General features: G+C 49.6%; 1 protein-coding gene and 1 long non-coding RNA gene across 2 annotated transcripts in view; one reads left to right on the top strand and one right to left on the bottom strand.

The window, feature by feature from the left end:
- LOC144670196 (uncharacterized) overlaps positions 1-12789 on the top strand; it is a 107498-nt gene that overhangs the window by 22221 nt on the left and 72488 nt on the right. The window lies entirely within an intron of this gene.
- Positions 1-12789, bottom strand: part of eef1g (eukaryotic translation elongation factor 1 gamma) — a 33675-nt gene that overhangs the window by 18534 nt on the left and 2352 nt on the right. The window contains exons 3-6 of the mRNA XM_078532888.1: positions 3879-3942; positions 2967-3109; positions 2353-2496; positions 1172-1301 (exon numbers count right to left, since the gene is read on the bottom strand). Coding sequence (XP_078389014.1) covers positions 1172-1301; positions 2353-2496; positions 2967-3109; positions 3879-3942 — 481 coding nt within the window. The remainder of the gene's footprint in view (positions 1-1171; positions 1302-2352; positions 2497-2966; positions 3110-3878; positions 3943-12789) is intronic.

Below are 12789 nucleotides of genomic sequence, written 5' to 3'. Positions count from 1 at the left end.
ACCACGCTCGTACCTGTGATGGTGCCCAGGGAGTGCTGGTGGCAAAGCCTGGCCCATCCCTCTGTCACACTGCGTCTTTCAGCTGGGGAAGAGCCCTGGATATCGCACGTCCATCTATCTAACTACCGCCTCCAGTTGCCGTGCTGGGAAACTGCGGGTTTCAAACAGCACGGCGCCACCCTGCCAAAGAAACTCCAGCCTCCGTAGAGCCATGGCCATTTTTCAGTCCTGACAGCGGCTAGTCGGCCTCAAAGGGCATCACGTCGGAGGCTGCCAAGTTTCTAACCTATTTAACAAACGCTGAAACTAAGCTATGATCATTGAACAGCATAACTTTTTACAGCACAGAATCAGACCATTCGGCCCATCTGCTCCATGCTGGTGTTTATGCTCCACACGAGCCTCCTCCCACCCCCTCTTCATCTCACCCCATTAGCCTATCTGTCTATTCCTTTCTCCCTCATGTGTTTATCCAGCTTCCCCCTTAAATGTGTCTATATTATTCTCCTGTGGTTGCGAGTGCCACGTTCTACTCCCTCTCTGGGTAAAGAAGTTTCTCCCGAATTCCCGATCAGATTTATTACTGACTGTATTATGTTTATAGTACCTAGTTCTGATCCACCCTCCCCATAATTTCCAATGGAAACTGTGCCAAGTGCAACACCTGAGAGTCAGAGGGGAAAGCAGAGGGCAGTATCACTCCTGACAGCCAAACTGAGAGCAGGAGATCACAAAACAAAAGCAGCTAGTTAAAGACCAGATTTTCAGGTCAGGGTTGTTGAAAAACACTCCCAGGGCAGGTACAGCGTGGGGTTTGATTCAGAGTAAAGCTCCCTCTACACTGTCCCCATCAAACACTCCCGGGACAGGTACAGCACGGGGTTAGATACAGAGTAAAGCTCCCTCTACACTGTCCCCATCAAACACTCCCAGGACAGGTACAGCACAGGGTTAGATAGAGAGTAAAGCTCCCTCTACACTGTACCCATCGAACACTCCCAGGACAGGTACAGCACGGGGTTAGATAGAGAATTCTCTCATTCCACCAACAATGACAATTTTCCTTTTCCAACACCGGACGTCCCAAAGCTTGACAGCTTCAGATTGCCAGCTCAGTGACATTCTCAGTGCCAGGTCTGACCTGGGGTTGGGTTCCTGTGTGAACACTCACCGTCAAACTGCGCCATCTTTTCGCATAGCTTCACCTCTCCCAGGATAGCTTTGAACTGAGGCTGGTTAATGCAAGTAATGAACCATCGGTTCATGTTGGTGTAGGGCTGTCGGAAAGAGGGGTCCAGAACCTGAGCAAGAGAGGGAGAAACCAAAACCGGTGGGACAAGGGTCATCAAAAGAGCTCCAACGCCAAGGCCAAACTCTTCAAAAGCATCTCCCCCACCGACCCGGCAAAACCTGCCCCGAGGAGGACAACCGTTTCCAACACTGAGAAAGTTCTGGATCTGAAACGGAGGCTCTGTTGCTTTCTCCATAGATGCTGCCCAATATTTCCAGCATTCCGTGTCTTATCCCAGGTCTCCAGCACCCGCAGTGCTGTATTCCGCAATAACCTTCCCAGCTGAAAACCACCCGTCGCTGGGGAGCGAGGTGGAGGCTCAGTGGCTGGTAACGCCCCAAAGGGCATCGTGGCCAGTGATAAACCTTCTCCCCCCGATACAATCCACGTTACCCGGGCAAACCCAGTGACGATGTGCGGGCACCCGGAGGTCCCGCACACCAGCGCCCAACTTCAGGTGCGGAGGGGGCTGGCTCAGCAAGTCAAAGAACTCCCTGCTTTTCGGTAAGAGCTGTGGGATTTCTGGCTCGCACCTAAACCGTGAGCACAGATGGGGCCTCCGTTTAATGCAGCATTTTTCAACCAGGGCTCCCCAAGCAACCCTGAGGTCCCGCGTAATTTTCAGATCATTTAAAATTGTCGCAAATTTTTCAAGCTATATTGTCGGTACATTTAATGAAAAATAATCATTAATTCATTAGTGTTTTACTTTATATAGAACAAAAATGAAGATATAGGGTGGGTGGGGGTGGGGGTTAGGGGTTCCACAGAACTTCACAATACATTACAAGGTTCCTTAACCAAAAAATAGGTTGAAAACTATTGGGTCTCGTCCGAGAGACGGCAGCTCCAACAGTGCAGCACTCCTTCAGTACAGGCACTGGGGGCATCATCCTCATTTGCGGCTCTCGAGTGGGGCTTGAACCCATGGCCTCTGAGAGCACTGCCGACTGAGCCACACTTGGTACCGGAGGCTCACCGCAGAGCCCGGTGGGCAGCAAATACACGTCCCAGATCCCCGAGTCGCAGATCTCCCAGGCGATGGCAGCAGCACACCGTACCTGTTTGTAGAGCCAGAGGAGAGAGCAAACCACCGTGATATCTGCCAGGGTGACCCGCTCCCCGACCAGGAAGGTGCGTGTTTTCAGGTACTCATTCAGGACACCGAGGACCTTCTTCACCTCCTCCTTGGCGTGTTCAGTGGCCTGCAAGAGTTAAAAACACAACAGTAATACAGCCACCGCCCCACAATATTCAGAGCCTATGCCTTCGCGCCCCTTATCGGGACCCTCTCCTCCACCCCACCCCCCAGGGCAGCCCCTCGGTATGGTGTGGGGGAAAGGTGATTTCTCCCCACGTACCTATCCCTTTCTCCTGGGGATGCTGACTCACGTAAGGATATGGCACTTTCCGACAACTCTCGCTGAGAGTCTAGATCAGCTATTCAGCTGCAGGAATCTGCGAGTCACAGCTGATTTACCTGACTTCTCACCAGCTCAGGGACCCTGAAGCTGGGTGGGGGGGGGCGGAGAAGATGTGCCAACTGCAAAGGCAACGGTGTGGAAGCTCACAGCCCGTTAGCACATAGGGCGGTTTATTTAACCAGGGGAGCCACTCGGGGAGGGTCGAGCTCCCCTGGCCTGTCACTGGTGCAGAGGTCCCGGGTTTCACCCACCTGTTTGTTGTACTGCATAATTCCAAGCGTCGGGAAGACCCACGTGCTGGCAGGAGGGATGATGTCACTGTCTGCAAAGCTCACCCACTGAAGAACCAGGGCTGCTTCCTCCTTTGTCGCTCCTCGCAGGGCATCATTCGCAACTGGGCGGGGGAAGAGGGAGACAGAAACAGTCAGTAACTCCTAGAGAAAGATGGTGGCGGGGAAGGGGGGGGAAGCCTAACCTGAGCAGCCCCGCGAGGACATCCTCCCTCCCTGCCCCCACACCGAATGGCTGGCTCACTCCATGGCTGAACATCAGATTCAGACAGGAATATAGAAATATGGGAAATGAGGGTCAGAGAATGGCAGGAAGAGACAAAGAGGGAAAAAAACTAAGGACGCACCATGAATCAAAACTGGATGTCACAAAGATAACAAAAAGACAAAACTAAAGGCTCTGTATCCGAACGTGTGTAGCATAAACAAATTGATAGTGCATATTAAAGTAAATATGATCTGATAACCAGTACAGAGATGTGGCTGCAGGATGACAAGGATGGGGTCCTGAATATTGAGGGGTACATGATCTTTAAGAAGAATAGGAAGCTAGGTAAAAGGTGGAGGGGTAGCACTGTTAATCAAGGAGCATTTGTGCAATAGTTAGAGATTACCCTGGTTCAGATCAGGATGTCGAATCGGTTTGTACAGTCTCTGTCCCTGTCTCAACTACCTCCTGTGATGCAAGGCGGTTTTCCTGAACCCTCTCCCTACTCTTGATTGTCCAAATGGGGAAATTTGCAGGACTATGGGGAGAGAGAAGGGGAAATGGGACGAATGGGATAGCTCTGTCAAAGAGCTAGCACAGGAACAAGGGGCCAGATGGCCCCCACCGGTGCTGGGGCAATTCTAAAAACCCCCGCTTAAGCTTACCATAGTGAGCAATTGCATTGCTCTCGAAGATACAGAATCCATCATCTCCTTCGAAAGCTGGAACCTGGAAGAGAACACAAAGACGGCATGAGGCAACAAAACAAGCAGTCAGCAGCCCCTGCCCTGAAAATAAATCCACTCACACTGGGGAGAGTGAAGCTAACCCCCTCCCCCCACCAATACGGATTCTTCATTCACAAAGTAATTCAGTTAGGACAGCAGTTACATTGTTAACTTCTCCCCAATGCTAGCTCCTGAGCAGCTTGTCCAGTTAGCTGCCAGCAGTGGGTCAGGCACTGAGGAAATTCAGGGAGATGAGGATAGGGCAGGAAGGTGGATCAGAGGTAGAGGGTCAGTCACCATCTCGCTGAACAGCGGCGTAGACTCGAGGGGCCGAATGGCCAGCTCTTGCTCCTATTTATGTTCAGTGGGTAGCACTCTCAGAAGGCTCGCGAGTTCGAGTCCCACTACAAAAGACTTGAGCGCATAATCCATAATAACACTCCACGTGCAGTGTTGAGAGGGGTGCTGCACTGAAGGTCGATTGTGAAGATAGATTGGAGAAGTTGGGGCTGGTTTCCCTCAGAGAAGAGAAGGCTGAGAGGAGGTTTGATAGAGGTGTTTAAAATCATGAGGAGTCTGGGCAGAGTCGATAGGGGGAAATTGTTCCCACTAGTGAAAGGATGAGGAATGAGAGGGCACAGATTTAAAGTAACTGGCAAAAGAGGCAATAGCGACGCGAGGAAAAACTTCTTCCCGGAGCAAGTGGTTAGGATCTGGAATGCACGGCCTGAGAGTGCCGGGGAGGCAGGTTCAATGGAGGCTCCCGGAAGGGAATCGGACTGTTATTGGAAATGGAAGAACGTGCAGGGTTACGGGGAGAAGGTGGGGGAATGGCACTGAAGGAATTGGTCAGCCAGAGAGCCAGTGCAGACACGATGGGCCTTCTTCTGCACTGTAAGCATTCTGCATTGTCGGAGGTGCCTAACTTGCACAAGAAACAGGGCAGCAGTTTGCTTCATCAGGGCAGAAATGAAGGATGGAAAATGGAAGTTTTTACATGCAGCTCATCCTTCTAACACCCCAACTCCCCCCACCACCCCATGCCCCCAACAGTGAAAGGAATACCTCGGTTCCCCCTAAGGCCTGCAGAGACAGGTTAATTTAACTCTCACACGGAGCTCTTAAGAATGAGGGATCTAATAGAGCAGACAGGGAGAAACTGTCTCCACTGGCAAGAGGACAGGGAACTCAAGAACACATTTAAGGTAGTTGCCAAAACAAAAAAATCCAGGAGCAAACAGGAATTATGACATGGAATACGCTGTCTGAAATGGCTGCGGAAGCAGATTCAACTGTAGCTTTACAAAGGGAATCGGATAGATACTCTCGCTGGGTGAGAGAAAGCTTTTTCACACAATGAGTGGTTCGGGTCTGGAACTGTGCTGGAAGCAGGTTCAATTGAGGCATTCAAGAGGGCAATTTTTAAAAATTCATTCATGGGATGTGGGCGTCACTGGCTCGGCCAGTATTTATTGCCCATCCCTAATTGCCCTTGTTCAGATGGCACTTAAGGGGCCAACCACATTGCTGTGGGGTCTGGAGTTCACATGTAGGTCAGACCGGGTAAGGACGGCAGATTTCCTTCCCTAAAGGATATTAGTGAACCACGTGGGTTTTTACAACAATCGGCAATGGTTTCATGGTTATCATTAGACTTTTAATTCCAGATTTTTATTGAATTCAAATTCCACCATCTGACGATTATTTGAATAGAAACAATGTGCAGGGTACGGGGAAAATGCAAGGCAATGGCACTAGGCCATAACATTCATTTGAAGAGCCAGGTGTAAACATGATGGGCCGAATGTCCTCCTTCTGTGCCGTTAAAATTCTGTGATTCTGGGTCAAAACCCCTCCCTAACAGCACCGTGGGTGTTCCTACACCACATGGACTGCAACAGTTCAAGAAGGTGGTTCACCACCACCTTCTCAAGGGGCAATTAGGGATGGGCAATAAAAGTGCTGGCCTAGCCAGTGACGTCGCATGAAAGAATAAAAAACCTCGTCGAGGATGCATTTGCAGAGCTATGGGGAACGAGTGGGGAGGAGGAGTGGGAGCTGGGAGGGGGAACATGACGGATAGCTCCACTGAAGAGCCGAATCAGAGAAATACTTGAAAAGGGGGCAAAGTTTAGGGCTATGGGAAAAGTGCACAGGGCAGTGGGACTAATTGGATAGCTCTTTCAAAGGGCCGGCATAGGCACGATGGGCCGAAAGGCCTCCTTCTTTGCTGTGCTATAACCGAGAAGACTTTCAGAGACTGTGAGGGGTGAAATTTGTGATGACAAAGCCCAGTGTGAGTCTGCCCGAGCACAATAGAGAGCAGCTGAAAGCACTCCTCCTGCAGCAAAAGCTTTTGTTTTGTAAATATTCCAGAGGGAATCGCTATTTAGGAAAGCAAGGGTCAGGATACATGACTGGATTTCACTGAGCCAATAAAGGCAATGCTGTCGGAGGTGCTGTCTTTCAGGAGAGACCTTAAACCAAGGCCCTGTCTGCCCCCAGATGGACATTAAAGACCAGCTAACAGAATATCTAGTCATTATTTCACTCGCTAATATTCTTTAGTCCAACAAATGTCCAATGTCTGATTAAATGATGATAATCTGTGCCTAGCGTGCCCACACCCCTGTCTATCTGCAGACGGGGGTGGGGGGTGACAGATAATGTAGCCTTAGGGAAGGTGGTGGCGTAGTGGTAATGTCACTGGACCAGTAATCCAGAAGCCCAGGCTAATGCTCTGGGGACGCGGGTTCAAATCCCATCACGGCAGCTGATGCAATTTAAATTCAATTAATAAACCTGGAATTATAAAGCTAGTCTTAGTAATGGTGACCATCACTGATTGCTGTAAAAACCCAGTCCTTACCCAGTCTGGCCCTACATGTGACTCCAAACCCACAGCAATGTGGTTGACTCTTAAATGGCCGACGAATTCAAAGGTAATTAGGGATGGGCAACAAATACCGGCCTTGCCAGTGACACCCACATCCCACGAAAGGATGAAACAAAACGAAGCCAGTCTCAGCCGAAAGGCTACAGCAAGTCGGAATTATGCGCTTTGAGACTGGGACAAAAGGAATCTGGCTTCATCAGTCAGTCGGAGTCTCCAACCATTTTGCTTACACAGGAGTGTACCACTGAGCCTCAGGGATCCCAATGAAAAGCATCAATCCCTTTGCCGATAATCCCCAAATATCACTTGCAGTCAATGCCAACAGTGCACTTATCCCCAATTTGTCCAGCAATGAGGGAACAGCAGCTTCTGTCAAATCTCCAGGCTCTCAAAATACAAATAACATTTATTCAGCACATTTAATGTATTACAACGCCCCAAGTCACCTCGCCGGAGCATTATAAAACAACATTTGACACGAGCCGCTAAAGGATTTTAAGACAGATAAGCCAAAAACTGGGTCAGAGGTCTGTTTTAAAGGTGTCTTAAAAGGGAGACAAGAGAGGTGGAGAGGGTTAGCGAGGGAATCCCAGAGCTTAGGGGGCCCAGGCAGCTGAAAGCACAGCCAAAAATTGTGGAAGTACTAAGATCAGGCATGCTCAAAAAGAATTGGAGGAACTCAAGAGATCTTGGAAGGCTGGGGTTTGGAAGAGGTTACAGAGATAGGGAGGGGTGGGACCATGGAGAGATTCGAACACAAGGCAAAGAATTATAAAACTGAGATTGTAATTAACTGGGAGCCAGTGTAGGTCAGTGAGCACAGGGGTGATAGGGGAACGGGACTAGGGTGAGAGTTCTGACATGGCAGCAGAGGATTTGAAGACCTCAAGTTTACTGGAGGTAGAATGTGGAAGACCTGCCAGAGGCATGATCTTTTTTTCATTCGTTCATGGGATATGGGTGTCACTGGCTAGGCCAGCCTTTATTGCCCATCCCTAAATGCCCTTGCTCAGAAGGCATTTAGGAGTCAACCACATTGCTGTGGGGTCTGGAGTCCCATGTAGGCCAGACCAGGTAAGGATGGCAGATTTCCTTCCCTAAAGGACATTAATGGGCCAGATGGGTTTTTACAAGATAAAAGCAAAAAAAACTGCGGCTGCTGGAAATCCAAAACAAAAACAAAAATACCTGGAAAAACTCAGTTACAAGAATTGACAATGGTTTCATGGTCATCATTAGACTTTTTTTTAATTCCAGCTTTTTAAAAATTGAGTTCAAGTTCCACCATTTGCTGCGGCGGGATTCGAACCCAGGTCCCCAGAGCATTACCTTGGGCTGGAATAGTCAAATCTGGAGACATGGATGAGGCTCTCAGCAGCAGATGAGCTGAGAGAGGCGTGGAGTGAGGCGATGTTACGGAGTTGGGACATAGAACTGAGTGACAGCACAGGTGGGTTGTCGGAAATTTAGCTGGATCAAATACGACAGAGAACAAAATCAGTGAGTAGAAAAAGGCAATAGGAGCAAGGAGGCTGGATTGTGAAGGAAGGTGGACTGTCTGCAGGCTGGAAATGCCTGGCTTAACTCCTGCTGAAACGAGCCTGAGAGTGCTCAACGCTTATGTGTTTTTTTTTTATTCATTTATTGCCCGTCCCTAGTTGCCCTTGAGGAGGTGGTGGTGAGCTGCCTTTATGAACCACTGCAGTCCCATGTGGTGTAGGTACACCCACAGTGCTGTTAGGGAGGGAGTTCCAGGATTTTGACCCAGCGACAGTAAAGGAACAGTGATGTATTTCCAAGTCAGGATAGTGAGGGACTTGGAGGGGAACTTCCAGATGGTGGTGTTCCCATCCATCTGCTGTCCGTGTCCTAGATGGCAGTGGTCGTGGGCTTGGAAGTTGCTGTCGGAGGAGCCTTGGTGAGTTCCTGCAATGCATCTGGTAGATGGTACACACACTGCTGCTACTGTGCATCGGTGGTGGAGGGAGTGAATGTTTGTTGATGTAGTGCCAATCAAGCGGCTGCTTTGTCCTGGATGGTGTCAAACGTCTTGTGCTGTGGGAGCTGCACTCATCCAGGCAAGTGGGGAGTATTTCATCACACTCCTGACTTGTGCCTTGTAGATGGTGGACAGACTTTGGTGAGTCAGGAGGTGAGTTACTCGTCACAAGATTCCAGCCTCTGACCTGCTCTTGTAGCCACAGTATTTATATGGCTAGTTCAGTTCAGTTTCTGGTCAATGGTAACCCACATGATGTTGATAGTGGGGGAATCAGTGATGGTAATGCTATTGAACATCAAGGGGCAATGATTAGATTCTCTCTTGCTGGAGATGCCCATTGCCTGGCACTTGTGTGGTGCGAATGTAACTTGCCACTTGTCAGCCCAAGCCTGGATATTGTCCAGGTCTTGCTGCATTTGGACATGGGCTGCTTCAGTATGAGTCATCGCGAATGGTGCTGAACATTGTGCATTCATCAGTGAACATCCCCACTTCTGACCTTATGATGGAAGGAAGGTCATTGATGAAGCAGCTAAAGATGGTTGGGCCGAGGACACTACCCTGAGGAACTCCTATAGCGATGTCCTGGAGCTGAGATCACTGACCTCCAACAATCACAACCATCTTCCTTTGTGCTAGGTATGACTCCAGGTCATGACTAGGTATGACTGGTGGTGATAGGTGGACAAGTAGTGAGAGAGTGCCCGACAGCTAACATCTCCGACAAATCGAAATTTATACATTCCTTTTTAACTGCTCAAGTATACAAGCAGCAACATCTGACCCGAGGGACTGCCAGGGGAAACAACAGAATGACTCAATTTCTATAGCGCCTTTCACCACCTCAGAGTAACTCAAAGTGCTTCACAGTCAATGAATTAGTTTTGAAGTGCAGTCACTTAGTAATTAGGAAAGAAGGCCATTCAGCCCCTTGAGCCTGCTCTGCTATACAACTAGATCATGGCTGATCTTCTCCTTCAATGCCGTCTTCCCATACTATCCCCATATATATCTTTTAATATCTAGTAATCTATGAATCTCTGCTTTGAACATACTCAGTGACTGAGCCTCCATAGCCCTCTGGGGTAGAGAATTCCTAAGATTCACCACCCTCTGACTGAAGGCATTTTTCCTCCATTCAGTCAGAGATACAGAATGAAGCCAGTCTCGCCGGAGAGGCTACAGCAAGTCGGAACTATGCACTTCGAGACTGGGACAAAATGGAATCTGACTTCGTGTGTCACTCGGGAGTCTCCGACCATTTTGCTTAAACGGGGCGCACAGGAGCCTACCACTGAGCCTCAGAGACCCCAATGAAAAGCATCAATCCCTTTGCCGATAATCCCCAAATATCACTTGCAGTCAATACCAACAGATCTCAGTGCACTCATTCCCAATTTGTCCAGCAATGAGGGAACAGCAGCTTCTGTCAAACCTCCAGGCTCTCAAAATACAAGTAACATTTATTCAGCACATTTAATGCATTACAACCCCCCCAAGTCACCTCGCATTATAAAACAACATTTGACACGAGCTGCAAAAGGAAGAGAGAGAGAGAGGCAGAGAGGTTTAGTGAGGGAACTCCAGAGCTCAGGGGCTCTGTCCTAACTCCTGAATGCCCTACCTCTTATTCTGGGACTGTGTCCCCTGTGGTTCTAGCCACCATCCCCACAATCGCCCCACACCCGGGGACCTGTAAGAATTCTGTAGGCTTCGATGAGATCACCTCTCATTCTTCGAAGAATGCAAGTCCAGCCTCCTCAATTTCTCCTTATGGGATAATCCTCCCGTTCCAGGGATGTAGGAAAGGCAGCAGCCAGTTTGTGCACAGCAAGCTCCCACACGAAGCAATATAATGACCAGATGACCGGTTTTCAGTGAGCTGACTAAGGGCAAACTTTGGCCCCAGGGCACTGGGTATAATTCTCCTGCTGTTCTCTCCATGGTGTCTATGGGATCTTTTTACATCCACTCGAGAAGGTAGGCGATGCCTTAGTTTGACGTCTCATCCGAAAGACAGCACCCTCCGACACTAGGGTACTGGTGCTGTCGGATTCGGGGGAGCCGTGGGTGAGCGACTGATCGCAGTTCAACCCGGAACCCCCCAAGGCGTGCAGGGTTTGAGGCTCAAGTGAATCTGGAATTCCGGAACTTGGGAAATGATCTCTTCTCCCCCAGCGAGTAGAACCGCACAACGCGGTAAACAATCCACGTCGTGGCGACTGGGGTGGCACTGCAAAAGGAAAGTTCTGGATGAAACGAGAGGCCTGTCAGCATCCGGAGAGAGGCACGGCGGCACAGCTGGACTGTGAGTGAGTCAATCTCTCTGATGTGCCACAATACAGCGCCGGCCCATCACTAGAGTCCCGGGGTGGCAGCTCTGAAGCTGGGCCAGTGGGTTCAGGAATGGAAGCGGGAAGCGTAGGAGATCTGCAACTCTCCCACCTCCCTCCGTCAGAAAGGATGATGAGGTCATCAGGGCTGAAATGGAGAGAGGGATACGGAGAATAAGGGAATTAGGAAACAGGAGGTATGGGCAAGCTGGCCCCTCGAGCCTGTTCCACCATTAAATAAGATCACGGCTGATTTGATCATAACCTCCACTCCACTTTCCTGCCTGCTACTGTCCCTCACCACTCCCCCACCCCTCCCAATAACCCTCGATTCCCTTGTCCACCAAAAATCTGACTCAGTTTTGAATATCCAATGATCCAGCCTCCACTGCTCTCTGGGGAAGAGAATCCCAAAGATTCGCGACCCTCAGAGAGAAGAAATTCCTCCTCACCTCCGTCTTAAATGGGAGGCTCCTTATTTTGAATCCGTGCCCCGCCTCCCACCCCCAGTTCTAGATTCCCCCACGAGGGGAAACATCCTCTCAGCATCCACCCTGTCAAACCTCCTCAGAATATTCAATAAGATCACCTCTCACTCTTCTAAACTCCAGTGAGTATTGGCCCAACCTGCTCAACCTTTCCTCATAAGACAAACCCCTTCATCTCAAGGAACAACGTAGTGAACTCTCTCTAAACTGCCTCCAATGCAAGCACGCTCCCCCTTAAATGAGACGACCAAAACTGTACACAGTAAGCCAGGTGTAGTCTCAACAACACCCTGTACGGCTGGAGCAAGAATTCCCTACTTTTAGATTCCAACCACCCCACTCCTTGCAATAAAGATGCAAAGGTAGGCAAATGGGAGTGGTTAAAATACAGATCAGCCATGATCTAATTGAATGTTGGAGGATAGGCCCAAGGGGCTGAATGGTCTCCTACTCCTGCTAGCTCACATCCCAGAGCAGGGCAGGGTCCTTTTGGCTTCTGACTATGTGAAGATTGACACTGCCCGAGCCATGCTGACACAGGCTATGCACCAGATAATGACCGATCCACCACAAAATCCACATCATTAAACTTTTAATTGCCCATTTGCTGACACGTGCATGTCTTGGCCTGCTGACACTAACAGGTCTGCTGGATCCAGCAATAAGACCGTGACAGCGCCAAGCGTGGGCCCTGTCCAAAACCTCCAGGCTCACAGAACACAAGCCAGCTACATCAGCAAGGAAGGAGCATAGGGACACTGTGCCCTGGGCCAGCGGCAGTAGGTTGGGCAGTCCTGCTCCACATCCACCAAAGACCCAAAGTGTGGGGCAGGAGTAGCCTGGGATGGGTGCAGGGGAGAGGTGTGTTAAACGCACTGAAAGCAGGTTAAATTTAAAGTTGGGGCGCATCAGTCAAAAGTCCACTGGAGTGTTGTGTACAGTTCTGGAAGCCGCACTTTAGGAAGGACGTAAAGGAATTGGAGAGAGTGCAGAAGAGGTTCACAAGAATAGTTCCAAGGATGAGGAACTTTAGTTATGAAGATAGATTGGAGAAGTTGGGACTGTTTTCCTTGGGGAAAAGAAGGCTGAGAGAAGATTTGATAGAGGTGTTCAAAATCATGAGGGAGTC

Source organism: Cetorhinus maximus, chromosome 31 (genome assembly GCF_964194155.1).
Source record: "Cetorhinus maximus chromosome 31, sCetMax3.hap1.1, whole genome shotgun sequence".
NCBI lineage: Eukaryota > Metazoa > Chordata > Chondrichthyes > Lamniformes > Cetorhinidae > Cetorhinus > Cetorhinus maximus.
This window is presented reverse-complemented; position numbering and strand designations above follow the sequence as displayed.